This window comes from Puma concolor, chromosome B1, assembly GCF_028749965.1.
Source record: "Puma concolor isolate L17-30 chromosome B1, mPumCon1.1.hap2, whole genome shotgun sequence".
NCBI lineage: Eukaryota > Metazoa > Chordata > Mammalia > Carnivora > Felidae > Puma > Puma concolor.
Genome location: NC_141670.1, coordinates 32,948,599 through 32,963,470, shown reverse-complemented (window position 1 = coordinate 32,963,470; position 14,872 = coordinate 32,948,599). Strand labels below are relative to the sequence as shown.

The window sequence follows — 14,872 nt, the reverse complement described above, 5'->3', positions numbered from 1 at the left end:
AATAATAAAATGGGGTATTTTTGTGAAAATGGAATCGTAAGAGAAATTGGTTTTGTTGCTGTTGTTGTTTTAAAGTTTTTTTTTTTTTAACGTTTATTTATTATTTTTGGGACAGAGAGAGACAGAGCATGAACGGGGGAGGGGCAGAGAGAGAGGGAGACACAGAATCGGAAACAGGCTCCAGGCTCCGAGCCATCAGCCCAGAGCCCGACGCGGGGCTCGAACTCACGGACCGCGAGATCGTGACCTGGCTGAAGTCGGACGCTTAACTGACTGCGCCACCCAGGCACCCCGCTGTTGTTGTTTTAAACAAAAAGTTTTTAAAGATTTTTATACTGGTTTCTGCAGGCATTTACACAGGTGGAATTTGAAAACAATGTTTGATGCAATGGGTATAAAATGGGGAATGGTGGCCACAGCATGGGCCACGGGTCCATATTAGAGTTCCCTGGGAACGTTGGCCACATCTACCCTTGGCCCACCCTATTTCTGTTTTTTTCCAAGCCCCCAGCTTCTTTCGTGTGTGATGTGGGGTAGCCTCAGGCCTATGTTTTCTGTAAGAGATACCCAGGGGATTTTGATTCATCCATCCCCAGCCACGAACCACTGAATAGATCCATGGTTTCTCTCTTTCTTTTATCTTTTTCGTTATTGATTCCTGTAAGGAAACTTCTCAGAAATTATTTTTCTAATCCCACTCCCCACCCCCCCATGAAACATTAATACCACAGATACGCTGCATATCTGATTAGGTACTATATGTATATTTGTACTCTGTCCATAAGAATAGTAAGCCTTCTTTGCCCCCAAGGACCAACTTTCACCCCTCTGGGGACCATCTAGAGCTTCTCAACGTGAGTCCTTTGTAGAACATACTGGTGTGGATGTGAGTTTTTCAAATAAAAATGTATAAAGTCAGCATATTTGTTAGACATCAGTCACATTACCGTATAAATCATACCCCATTCCTCTCTCTTTTCACTAGTGGTTGTTATATTTTCTTTTGTTTCTCTGCTTGACAGCAGCCAGAATATCCCTCACCCTTCTCTCTTCAGTAAGTTTGACAGTTTCATTTCTCAGTTATTTTTCCGCATTTGCATTTGGCCCCCTCCTGCTAGTTACGTCCCTTCTCCATGTGGCCTCGTTCTCTTTGGGGGCTCATTTCGGTATTGACTGTGGCCTTGCCTTGAACCCGTCTTAAAGGTGGTCCTAGAGAGGCACAGGCTGTTTTCACAGGCCTCATCATTTTCATTTCCACCTCAGATCTTTCTCTTGTTTATGATCTTCTTTCTAGATATGGGGACATGAGAAAGGAAATCGGCTTTAGAATCCGGGACATGTGGTATAACCTGGGTGAGTGTATGACCTTGAACCGTACAACTCCCGTGTAATAAGCATCCCACGATGGGTTCTTTTCTATTTTAACTCCCAATAACCCTGACATTTATTTGCCTGTGTGTCTAGAAGAGAAAGTTGACTTGTCAGTCTTTCATTATAACATCCATATGTTATCAGAAGACGATGTTGTTTAGTCACTCACTTCTGAATTTGAGTTGGTGTACCCACATGACCTTTTCCATTTCTTCCGTAGAGGAAGGTGGGAACACTTTACTGCCACTGAAATCACTTTTTCATATCCCCGCTTACTTTCATTTCAGGTCCCCACAAAATCAAATTTATCCCCTCCATGGTGGGTCCCATTCTGGAGGTCACACTGACCCCCGAAGTAGAGCTCCGGAAAGCCACCATCCCCATTTTCTTTGACATGATGCAGTGTGAGTTCAACTTCAGCGGAAACGGCAATTTCCATATGGTAAGGAGTGGCAGAACTTGAATCTTACTCATGTGCAGATAGTTGCCTCTTGCTTGGTTTCTTTCTCCACCAAGAAGCAGTAGCCTGAATTATACAAATCGAAGTTGCTTTAAAAACTTTATTTACTTTTCACGCCGTAAAGCAGTTAGAGGGAGAATCAGGTATTTCTCCACGTGGCCTAGAAACCCTTTTCACTGCATGTGTTTAACTGTCTCTGGGTAATTAAAATTTGACATCATGCGTTTTAAGCCTGCCGGTTGCAGTGTAGCTGAGAACATAATGCAGTGGGTTGGGGAAAAGATGCCGAGGCCTCTCTGGTTTTGAGGTCTCTCTCAATTTGCATGTCTTTCCCATGCCTCAGTTTCCTTATCTATAGAGTGCTTTGGAACCAAAGAGGTCTTGTAGCTGTGAAGTTCTGCAAAAGCAAATTCCATTGCCAAGACAGCCAAGAAAAAAAATAAAATAGATAATTAGAATTATTAGGATTAGTCAAAACAGGAAGATAATATTGGGGGATTTTTTTTTTTCCAAATGTAAAGCAAAGGACAAAGTAACATGAGACTCGTCTAGAGAGTTTTGATGGGGCTCTGGTACCTGATTAATGGATGACATGAATTATGATCTTCCCTATAATATGTTGGAAAGTGTTCACAGTTCAATAAAGGGGCTGTGTCAAATCTAGAAAGGTTGGCGGGGCGTCTTTCGTGGCTTCTTCGAAGGGTATCTGGCGTTCTCCTGGGAAATTCTAACTCTGCTTTCAGTTTGAGAATGAGCTGATCACAAAGCTGGACCAAGAGGTAGAAGGGGGCAGAGGAGATGAACAATACAAGGTCCTTCTGGAAAAACTGTGAGTATTACAGAAACAAAGCCTCAAAGTTGACGCATCATGTAGTGAGGGAGAGAAGCAGGCTTCTGCAGCATGGACAGCCTAGTCGAGGAGTCCCGGGAAGCTCTGGGGTCACCGCCACAAATGGTCCCGGGGGGGGGGGGGTTTAATGGAGTTTACACCATCCACTGTTGACATTTGTTTGTCTGATGTGAGTCAAATGTCCGTGTTTTCCTGGCCAGCCCGGCCCCTCGAGAGCAGAGCAGATGGAAGGTGCAGGGGGGCGGGGGATATACAGAGCGATGGCATTTTGCCCAGTGTTTGAATTGCTGAACTTCACCAAAAGTGCTATCGCCTCTAATTATAGCTTCAAAGCACCATTTAAAGGAGGAAGGAAAAAACATTTCAAAGTCCACTTTACCTTTAAAAATACCTTATGCCCTATAGAGGGCCTCTAAGAACACCTGTTACATCTCCAGCCAGGCTGGTCATTGCACTGCCCTACGCACCTCCCCCGCATCCAACATTTTTATTCTCTCTCTGTAGTTACTCCCTACCCCCCCACACCTACCCCGCACACCCCTCCTGCCCTCTGAATTCTCCTTTGCTCAAATGGAATTACAGTGTAAAAGTGTGGTTCAAAACACGTGGAATTTGGAGTTAAAGAAACCTTCAAATCCCGTTTTCTCCATATTCTAGAAACGTGCCTTTGGACAAGTGTTCTAATCTCTCCGATGGCCCTCTTTTTTTTCGTCTACACTAACAGCATGTACACTTTGGTAAGGGTTGAGGTGTAAATGAGGTGATGCATCAGAATAGTGTCTATTACAGAGCCCATGCTGACTGAGCGTCCCTGCTCTGGGTTTGTGCTGGTCACTGCTGTCATCCTCACGTTCTCTGTCGTCCACGGCGCTCACTACCCTAGACTAGTCATTTCTTGTGTCCTCTGAGCCTTTGTGATTTTGACCAGCTGTGTCACCTGTTGATTGGATATGCGCCCCGGTGGCTTCGTTGGCCACCTCTTTTGTGGGTGTGGCTCGTACTAGACCGTGCTTGAGGATAGGTACTCCCAAGGTCGTTTTCTTCTTCTTTCTTTTTTTTTTTTTTTTTAAGATTTAAAAAAGCCAGAACACTGGGTGCTCAGGAATGGAGCTGAATTGATAACTCAGCTGTATTTTCTTTTCTTTTGTTTTTTTAATGTTTATGTTTCAAGAGACAGAGCGTGAGCGGGCGAGGGACAGAGAGAGGGACAGAGGGACAGAGGGAGACGCAGAATCTGAAGCAGGCTCCAGGCTTCGAGCTGTCAGCACAGAGCCCGACACAGGGCTCGAACTCAGAAACCACGAGACCATGACCTGAGCCAAAGTCAGACGCCTAACCGACTGAGCCACTCAGGTGCCCCTCAGATATATTTTCAAGAACCAAACGTCTTTCTTGTTTCATTTTTAGCGGATGACAAGACCCATTTGTTGATCTTTTCATCCCATTTCCATTAAGTCCACCTGTTTGAGTTACCCACCTGCCACATAATCACTTTCGTGATTCAGATCTCATAAGGGGATTAAATGGAGAAATTATGTACATATACACGTACACAGTTTACAAATGATAAACTACCCATTTTTTAAATCCCAAGCTGACTTTTCACTGTCTGGTGTTTCGTTTGTTGGTTTGTTTCATTCCTTCTGAGTCTCAGAACAATTTGACTCTACAAATCTCCAGTGCTCAAGAATAATCCTCAAGTCTGGGCTAATTCTTTGAACCCGTTTCTTTCTCTTTTTTCCTCTTGTTCTCTGAGTGTTTTTTCCAGTTGTCAAATCTGAGAAGCCCCTATAGAAGCTTTTCTCTGTTTGAGTCCAACAAAATAGGATTCATACCAAGCCTCAGTTTATTTATTTACAATTTTGTAGTTTTGTGGCGGTGGCGGTTTAAATAGTACTTTTGTCCGAAGAGCCACATGTCTGGATGTGCACTAGATTCCTTGTTTCCTCTAGACCGGGCGTCGATCCAAGGCTTTCCAGAACGTCCACAGGATACCCCGAAGTGCTAGGCCTTAGGGAGAATAAAGACATAGAAAATTCTAGATGGTCTCTTTCAACTTCAGTTAGAGTGATCAGATAGCATACACACACCTTTGGGGCAAAGGTTTCCATTTCTGTGGCGTCGACAAAAGACAAAAAACGAAGACAGATAGAAGCTGAAAGATGGGCATTGTGGGCTGGGGTTCTAAGTGACAGTGGGATTTGAGCCACAGCCCTGAAGACAACATAGAACTTGAGCCACCAGGAGGTACAGCGTAAGAGAAGGCGCCGAGAGAGAGGGTGTGTTTCTCCTAGCCTGGCCCCGCCCCGCCCCCCCCCCCCCCCCCCCCCCCCCCCCCCCCCCCCCCCCGCTGCTAGGTCCTTGGACAGTGCTCATTAACGGTGCTGGAATGACAGAGTACGGAACGCGGGCATTTGTCTCTACTTCCACCCTTCCAGGCTCCTAGAACATTGCCGGAAACATAAATACCTCTCCAGCTCTGGAGAAGTGTTTGCGCTCCTGGTCAGCAGCCTGTTGGAGAACCTCTTGGACTACAGAACCATTATCATGCATGACGAGAGCAAGGAGAACCGCATGAGCTGTACCGTTAACGTGCTGGTAGGTCCCAAGACCCTCGGTTGGCGAGAGGGCATTGCAGGGCCAGCCCCACAAGCACAGCTCAGCTCTGAGTCGGTCTCACAGGCACAGAGGTGCCCTGAGGCCACCTTTACAGAGTCTGTGCCCTGCTGAGTCTAATGGGAGCAGCTGACTCAGCTTTGGACTCCGATATCAGCTGCCACACAGACCTGGAGAATAAAAGTGGACACAGGGATAGAAAATGCCACATTAGCTCTTAACTCAGCTCTTACTTGAAGGCCATCTTTCACCTGTTTCTGTGTCTTGTTTATATCTGGTTGCTTTATTGTTTGGAAATATTGGGCATAGGTGAATATGCATCAGAAACCCTGTACCATGAGGGGAAAGTCATGGAATCCTCATGGTGCCAGAGCTCTGTGGTCTTGCCTTTCCCAGATATATGTAACTGGGACCACCGACCTCAGAAGCATAGGCTGCCATGAATTCCTCTGCTTAATAGACAGGAAGAACCTGGCACCACTGACTGCCTGAGAAAGAAGAAACCATCAGTTGACTTGAGTATCAGTTGGCTATTTGTTCACTTAGAGGATTTCCCTCGTGTTTTTTAGACGAACGGTCCTAAAAACGTTCTGCAGTTTATCTTCTTTATAAATGATCACTTCCTTTCTTTGTAGGGGTATTTGTTAAAGGGCAAAATTAAGTCTGGAAAGGTGACTCTGTTAAAAAGCAAAAGTCGTGGTTTGGCCATTTTTGATAACCTTTGGTTTACATTGGTATTTTTGACTCCCTTTTCTCGGTAGAATTTTTACAAAGAAAAGAAGAGAGAGGACATATACATAAGGTAAGCTGAAGGAGATTTCTGCTTTTGCCATTTATGCCATGGCCTTATTATTTATTTCTTCAGTTAACAAATACTAAGTCCCAACACCACGCTTGCTGCTTTGAGAGACACCAAAAAGTGTGTCATCTGCCCCGGGCCCCCCCGAAAGGGTAAACTCTCTAGACAGATATGGAAGCACAGTACATAGGGAGACTGGTGTCGCGATTCCAGGAAAAGATAGAAGACTGGCCAGAGCAGTCGGGAAGCAGTCAGCAGAGGCATGGCCATGTGCCTTCCTGTCCAGGACTGCTGAAGTCCTGACCACAAAACGAACTTGGATTTAAACTGTATGTATTTTCTTAGGGAGAGATTCCATAGTTCTTATTAGCTTCTCGGGGCAGGCGGGGGGGGGGGGGGTCCGTGACAATTTTTTTTGTTAATGTTTATTTATGTTTGAGACAGAGAGAACGCAAGCAGGGGAGGGGCAGAGAGAGAAAGGGAGACACAGAATCTGAAGCAGGCTCCAGGCTCCGAGCTGTCAGCACAGAGTCCTATGTGGGACTCGAACCCACGAACCGTGACATCATGACCTGAGCTGAAGTCGGACGCTTAACCGACCGAGCCACCCAGGCGCCCCATGATGCTAAAAAAAGAAAAAAATTAAGCATGCCTGTGTTAAACAAAAAGTACAGTAGAGTAGATGGAATGGGAAAGACACACAGGCAGGAAGCGGCACAGTGGGTTAAGTGGATGCAAAGACGGGAAGTAATAGATTCCTTGGTCTGTGCGAAGGAGGAGGGGAGAAAAGATGGGGAAGAGGCCGTGGTCTGGTTGCCTAATGAGGTGACCCTGAGCCCCAGAGCACCTCCTGTGTCCCCTTCTTACCAGGTACTTGTACAAGCTGCGGGATTTGCACCGAGACTCAGAGAACTACACAGAAGCCGCCTACACGCTTCTCCTACATGCTGAGCTTCTGCAGGTAAGTCGGTGGGGGAGGCTTTTTTCCACTGGGTGGGAGCCAACTGGCCAGCCCTTTGGGACCAAATCCCGCAGGCTTCCTGATTCTGACGGGAAAGAGCCTTGTCCAAGGGAGACCCCTTTAACCCAAGAGTTAGTCGAATACCATCTAAAACAAGCACAGCGAATTTCCTGACCAGTGTTGGGAAAATGTCGGTTATCATTTATTTAAAACTCCTTTGGAAGCAGAGCACAGCTCACAGGTCTCTAGTAATGGACAGTCTAACTGAAGAAACCAAACACGTTGATTAATATACGCAGCATATTCATAGATGTAAAAAAAAAGAAAAATTGTGCCACTGTCAAGAAATAAGTTGCAAATGAACATAGCAGTACTTTCCTATTTATACTCTCTTGCTGGGTAAAAGCGTGCCATGGATATAAGCACATCTGTACATCATGGTGTGTAATTATTCCTGGTCCCCACCAGCCCTCTAACTTTGGATTCTCGTATGAACCGCTTCTTTCAACATTGCAGTGTCGGAGTGACCAAGAGACAGCTCACACTTCACCCGGCAGTAACTGTTATTTCCCACTGTGGGTGGGGGATGATCCATTCCTACCTTCTCCTTTCTGCCCATTTTACCAAAGCGCACCTCGGTCCACCCAGGGACTCTGGCAAATACCTGTTGTAATCTTTTTTTCACCGCCCTCCCCCCCCCCCCCCGCCCCCCTGTCGTGGCTGAGCAAGAATCATGGGCCTGTAGAGTTAGTGAACACCTCTGTCAGGGCACAGACTTTGTGTGTGTGGGGGGTTGGGGGGTGGCGGTGGGGGGGAAGCAGTTAAGATTTAGTCTCTTAGAAAATTTGAAGTCTGTAGTACAGTATTGTGGTCTGTAATCATTATGCGTTAGATGTCCAGGATTTATTTATTCTCTGGCCGTACTGGTACCCTTCAAGAACATCTTGATGCCTTGGTGCCTTCTGTTTGCATGTGTTTGGCTTTGTTAGGTTCCGTACATAAGAGATACCACATAGCATTCATATAGTATTTGCCTTTCTCGGTCTGGCTTGTTTCACTTAGCATAATGCCCTCAGGGTCCATCCATGTTGCCAGGAAAGGCAGGATTTCCTTCTTTCTCGTGGCTGAATGCTATCCGATTGCATACATCTTCCGCAGCTTCTTTATCCATATATCGATACATTGCTAGACGCTTAGGTTGTTTCCTTGTCTTGGCTATTGTGAATCATGGTGCAGTGAACGCAGGAGCGTAGAGATCTTTTAGAGATCCTGATGTCATGTCCTTTCTATCCACTTTTATGTATTTGTTTATTTTAATGTTTATTTATTTTTGAGAGAGAGAGACAGAGCGTGAGGGGGGGGAGGAGCAGAGCGAGAGGGAGACACAGAATCCGAAGCAGGCTCCAGGCTCCGAGCCGTCAGCACAGAGCCCGACGCGGGGCTCGAACCCACAAACTGTGAGATCGTGACCTGAGCCGAAGTCGGACACTTCACCGACTGAGCCACCCAGGCACCCCTTTTCTATCCACTTTTTTTTTAATTTTTTTTTTTTATTATTATTTTTTTTAATTTATTTTTGGGACAGAGAGAGACAGAGCATGAACGGTGGAGGGGCAGAGAGAGAGGGAGACACAGAATCGGAAACAGGCTCCAGGCCCTGAGCCATCAACCCAGAGCCTGATGCGGGGCTCGAACTCACGGACCGCGAGATCGTGACCTGGCTGAAGTCGGACGCTTAACCGACTGCGCCACCCAGGCGCCCCTATCCACTTTTTTTTTTAAATCTCCATTGCTGTCGTCCTGGTCCATTGTCTCTCCCCTAGAGCACCATGATAGCCTCCTATCGGATCTCTTTGTCTCTGTTCTTGCCCCAGCAATTAATTTTCTTGTATAACTTAATTTTTATTTTATACTAAAAGAACACAGGTACGTTGTTCTTAGCTCTGTGATTAAACACAGGACTCCTCTGCCTCACCACGTCCCCAGGGCAACCATTCACAATCCATATTCAAGTTCAGGGCGCTAAAAAACTTATTGTGGGGGGGTGGGGGGGTGGGGGAGGGCTGGTTGACTGTGGAATGATCACAAAGAGACTCCCGTGTGTCGGTGACTGTAGGTCTTTTCATTTGTGCTGCTCAGAAAGTTAAACACCCTACCCTGGCATAAAGAATGCGGGGTGGATGCAACTACACCCCACCCAGGTGGCTACTGGATTTCGGGTGCCGTTTACGAAGTACGGTCCGTAATTTTCTCACTGGGATGATAGTCCGTCTTTATCACGTAGTAAAGGGCTATACAGGGCAAGTCTCTTTTGTAGATTTGCTCAACTTTTGCATGGTCTGAATGAGTACTCCATGCACCAGCACCACACTGCCCCATAGTATGTTTTACTCCCTGGTAGTTACTCTTCACGGCTGTGCTTTTTTCCGAGTTTTCCACCCCAGTCCTCTTGGTTTGTTTTTCCATAAGGACTTTGGAATCATGAAATTTAACCAGAGATCTAGGGAGAATTTCCATGCTTATGGAGTCGCTGTTTTCTCATCCAAAAGCATGACAGGACTTTCCGTTTGTTTCCATTTGTCTGCTTTTGTGAATGTGTTAAACGTCTTCGGATGGAAGTCTTGCATATTCCTTGTTATGGTGATTCCTAAATACCTCTTCTCTTTACTTTAATTACGGCAAAATGCACATAACATAAAATGTATTGGTTTAAACCATTTTTAAACCTTTCTGTAAACTTTTTGTTTTTAATGTTTGTTTATTTTTGAGAGAGAGAGCATGAGCAGGGGAGGGGCAGAGAGTGAGGGGGACAGAGGATCCGAAGTAAGCTCTGTGCTAAGAGCAGTGAGCCGTGATGGGGGCTCGAACTCACGAACCATGAGATCATGGCCTGAGCCGAAGTCGATGCTTAACTGACTGAGCCACCAGGCATCCCTATTTAAACCATTTTTAAGTGTACCATTCAGTTTCTTTATGTACATTCACGTTGTGGGGGCGCCTGGGTGGCTCAGTCAGTTGAGCCTCAGACTTCGGCTCAGATCGTGATCTTACGGTTGGTAAATTCGAGCCCTGCATTGGGATCCGTGCTGACAACTCAGAGCCTGGAGCCTGCTTCGGATTCTGTGGCTCCTTCTCTCTCTGCCCCTCCCCTGCTCATGCTTGCGCTCGCTCTCTCTCTCTCTCTCTCTCTCTCTCAAAAATAAACATTTAAAAATTTGTATTAAAAAAAAAAAGTGCATTCACGTTGTGGTGCCTGGATTATCTTCGCATTTTGCGTTTTTTCTGTTGGGGTCTTCTATTTTTCAGAGTGGTCGTCTGTTTATAGGAAATTCGTCTCTAAGTTATTTCTGAGTTTGTTAATTTTTGTGCCGCTACTTAATTCTGTCACTCTCGAGGGTAGTTTTTCTGTTGACATGCTTTATGAAGGGATGGATTATGAAGAATAGAGTCTTGGTCTATACACAGTGATAGGTGTACCCCCTCCTTCCCACTGTTATACTTCTAATTTTTTTCTTTCATCCAATTGTCTGAGTGACACTTGCCCTGAACGGCAGCTTTGCTGGTCGGCACCCTCGCCTTTTTCCTAACTTTTCACGTTCAGCATGACACGTGTTTTGAAGCTGGCATGTGCCTTTTGGGGGGAGGGGGTAATTTTTGTGCTTAATAAATAATCTACTGCAATACGGCCAAGTTGAAAATATACACAAATTTGACTTTTAGTAGCTGAGTACTTGTTACATCGATCTCCTTTGATTAATTGACTTAGTTAATCACCACGTTATGTTAATTTCTTTTGTTCCTTTTGTTTGTTTTTCAGTGGTCTGACAAGCCCTGTGTACCCCATTTGCTTCAGAGGGACAGTTACTATGTTTATACCCAGCAAGAGCTCAAAGAAAAGCTGTATCAAGAGATCATTTCATACTTTGACAAAGGCAAAGTGAGTTTGGTTTTTGTTTGTTTGTTTTTTTGTAGTAGGGGAGGGAAGAAATTGGCTGCAATATTGCAATGCCTTTCTGATGCTAACTACCCACGGTAAGCACAGACCCCTCAGGTGAAGGAGATAGTCACCAGTAAAACAGCCCTCTCTTTTTTTTTTTTTTTTTTTTTTTTTTTTTTTAAATTTTTTTTTCAACATTTATTTATTTTTGGGACAGAGAGAGACAGAGCATGAATGGGGGAGGGGCAAAGAGAGAGGGAGACACAGAATCGGAAACAGGCTCCAGGCTCCGAGCCATCAGCCCAGAGCCTGACGCGGGGCTCGAACTCACGGACCGCGAGATCGTGACCTGGCTGAAGTCGGACGCCCAACCGACTGCGCCACCCAGGCGCCCCAACAGCCCTCTCTTTATATTATATTTATTGATACTTCTACTCTTAGAAATTGAAACAGAAAATCTTAAAATATTTGCTTATTTGTTCTCTTAAGGCCATTTTTACTACTAATATAAATCATATGTATTAAAAATAAGTATATATTCCAGGCGCGCCTGGGTGTGGCTCAGTGAGTTGAGCGTTCGACCTCCGCTCATGTCATGATCTCACGGTCTGTGAGTTCGAGCCCCACGTCGGGCTCTGTGCTGGCAGCTCAGAGCCTGGAGCCTGCTTCCGATCCCGTGTCTCCCTCTCTCTCTCTGCCCCTCCACCGCTTGTGCTCTCTGTCTCTCAAAAATAAATTTAAAAATGTTAAAAAAAAATAACTATACATTCCATAAAAATAGTGATACGAGTAGCATCGTTTGATACGTTTGCAAATCTCTTCAGCATCTGGCTGAACAGGAGACAGCAGGATTCTCCTGTCTGCTTCTGTGTTCAGTCTCTCGCGGTATTACACCTGTTGTCATCCGTGGGAAACCCCATCGTACAAGAGGATGGGGCTTGGGAAAGGCAAATAGCGTTATTGTTACTAAGGAGATAACGTTGCCTTCTGGTCCCCCTAATAGGGTCTTGGGGACTCGCGGAGACCAGGGACCACACTCTGAGAAGCGCCGTGCTCGGCCATCTCCCTGCCTCTTACATAACTTAGCATTTGGAGAGAACTTCTCTGATACTGTTGACTGGCTTCCAGCTCCAGATTCACCTGATCTGGAATGGGTTCCATATGGCAGATTGCAGAGCCTTTGCAGGGTTCCAGGCACTGAAGTTTCAGAGGGGCCGAAGTTGGCAAATGATTTTTAGAAGACTTAATTTTAAAAGGTGTTATAACCGTATGTGAACTGTCCCTACAGTCCTTCAGCACCCAGAAACAATGGATCACAGCACCTGGTTAATAAGGATCAAGTAGGAAATTACCAGATGCTGTGTTATTTATAGTGTCCATCTAAGAGGCGTTTCATGAACCATCAAAATGAACCGAGGGCTCAATCTGGGATGCCAGCCTCAGGCACCACATATGTGCAGTAGGCTGTAACTGAGACAGTCATAAATGGTTTAAAAAGGCATTTTTCTTAAAACTCCCGTTGGCTAAGTAGATAGTTTGGTTAGGAATAGGGAATCGGGGGCGCCTGGGGGGCTCAGTCGGTTAAGCGTCCGACTTCGGCTCCAGTCATGATCTCGCGGTTCGTGGGTTCGAGCCCCGCGTCGGGCTCTGTGCTGACAGCTCAGAGCCTGGAGCCTGCTTCGGATTCTGTGTCTCCCTTTCTCTCTGCCCTCTCCTGCTTGTGCTTTGTCCCTGTCTCCCTCTCTCTGTGCCCCTCCCCTGATGGCGCTCTGTCTCTTTCTCTCAAAAATGAATAAAAAGCATTAAAAAATTAAAAAAAAAAATAGGGAGTCAGTGTTCTAAATTAGAGAAACAGCTTCCCAAATTGCACTCAACAGTATGGTTAGCCTTTCTTCCATTTTCTTCTCCTCCCAAACATCCTTATTCAAAGCGCACACACACACACATACACGCACCCCAGAATCAGAACCAGAGCTCACACCAACTTCCTTTCCCCTCTGACAAGACTTCCATGCTTTCAAAACCCAGGTTTGGGAACTGGTTCCTCTCAACTCTCCGTGGTCTCTCGTGCTTTGCCCTTTCAATGCTGTATCGCGTTGTTTAGGACGCACGGTATTCTTCATGTTCTTGCAAATAGAGTTATAGAAGATGTGGCCTGGAAAGCAGCCAAGATACAGTAGCGTCATCATGTCAGAAAAAGACAAAGGTTTGGTTGATCCAGGAGGTGAGGCGTGGTGAGAATGTCTGCAGAAACTCAACCCACCTGACTCCTTAGTCACTGTCAGCGACTCTCCCCTGACTTTCACAGAGGGATCACTGACTGCTTTGTTCTCCGCTTGTAACCCTACCTTTCTTTTTCTGAAGATGTGGGAGAAGGCCATCAAACTGAGCAAAGAGTTGGCTGAGACCTACGAGAGCAAAGTATTCGACTACGAGGGCCTTGGCAACCTGCTGGTGAGTCCCGGTCAGAATATATCAAGCCTCCAGAAGGAGTGTGAAAATCAGCATTCAGGCACATGTTTTAGAACATTTGAGAAAGTCAAGATAAACAGCCTCCTTTACCATGGAAAAGTAAACCGTGCTCAAAAGAAAAATGAAAAAAAGATGAGGTCCAAAAAACGTTTGCGTTATCTTCCAGATTATCTCTGATAAAGAGCTCGAGATCCTTGCCTACAGACCTCTTGCCCTTGTCTGTGCCTTTTGTCTCTCTAAGGACCCTCCGTATTCCTGACCCATCTCCCCTCTCCCCTCGCAGTTACTCTGCCTTCTGTGAACACGCCCCATATTTCAGATATTTTCTGACATCTTCTGTGCATCAAAATTACTTGTTCTGTGGCCCACATCCTCAGGGGCCTACTGGTGGCACAGATCAGCTATTTAATATAGCAAAACAAAAATAACCCTCTAAATGTCCAGTGGTAGGCCAACACAGCATTCCATTTGATAATTGTTAGTAGAGGAATCACAAAAGGTCAGGCCACCCATTGTTAGGTAATAATACAGTTGACCCTTGAACAACGCGGAGTGGGGAGGTGAGGGGCGCCAACCCCCCCACACAGCTGAAAAACCGCACATAACTTTTGATTCCCCCAAAACTGAACTACTAATAGCCTATTGCTGACCAGAAGCCTGCCTGATAACATAAACAGTTGATCGACACGTATTTTGTACGTGTATTCTATATTCTTACAATGAAGTAAGCTGGGGAAAGACATTAAGAAGATTGAAAGGAAGAGAAAATATTTCCAGTCCTACACTGTCTTTATCAAAAAAAAAATCTGCCTGTAAGTGGACTCAAACATTTTAAACGCATACTGTTCAAGGGTCAAGTGTATTTTATTTGAGGGGATAGTTGTCAAGGTCACTTGGAAAAGAGCTTGCCCGTGTGCTGTGCCAGTTCCTAGTCTCACACACAAAAATCACTTACTCATTTCCTGAACTTAACCGAGCTGTTCATGATGTAACGTGTTACCCTTCGAAGCAAACACTGTGATAGAAACCTTCACCTCAATAGAGTAGTAATGCAGTCATGGGACCATTGTGGGAGGGGCCGGGACATGCCTCAAAGACCCCAGGTCTGGCGACCTGTTTTGCTTTCTTTAAGTCTGACTCTCAGCCCTGGCCGGGAAACCTATTCCCGTGGGAAGGATTGAAATTAGGGCTGGTACCAGATCCTGAAAAACAGAACATCACCACCACCTTCTGGGCACTTGTGGCTGAACCAAGGACTTTAATCCAAACCACCTGTGAGAACCAGAAGATTCCTGATCTTTCCTCACGGGTCTCTGTTTCAGTGCAGCCACCCTCCGTGAATCTCAGAAAGAGCTTTTGAACCTTTTAGGGGTCCTGAACCCTCTTCAGGAAACTGTCCATCACTA

The 14,872-nt window shown here is 45.7% G+C and overlaps 1 protein-coding gene across 5 annotated transcripts in view; it reads left to right on the top strand.

The window, feature by feature from the left end:
- The window catches only part of DOCK5 (dedicator of cytokinesis 5), a 222,953-nt gene that overhangs the window by 172,581 nt on the left and 35,500 nt on the right, over positions 1 to 14,872 (top strand). For all 5 annotated transcript variants that reach the window (XM_086703428.1, XM_086703427.1, XM_086703426.1 and 2 more), the window contains 8 exons: positions 1,295 to 1,353; positions 1,659 to 1,813; positions 2,575 to 2,660; positions 5,120 to 5,279; positions 6,059 to 6,099; positions 6,967 to 7,057; positions 10,875 to 10,994; positions 13,359 to 13,448. In XM_086703428.1, the coding sequence (XP_086559554.1) occupies positions 1,295 to 1,353; positions 1,659 to 1,813; positions 2,575 to 2,660; positions 5,120 to 5,279; positions 6,059 to 6,099; positions 6,967 to 7,057; positions 10,875 to 10,994; positions 13,359 to 13,448 (802 nt within the window). The remainder of the gene's footprint in view (positions 1 to 1,294; positions 1,354 to 1,658; positions 1,814 to 2,574; positions 2,661 to 5,119; positions 5,280 to 6,058; positions 6,100 to 6,966; positions 7,058 to 10,874; positions 10,995 to 13,358; positions 13,449 to 14,872) is intronic.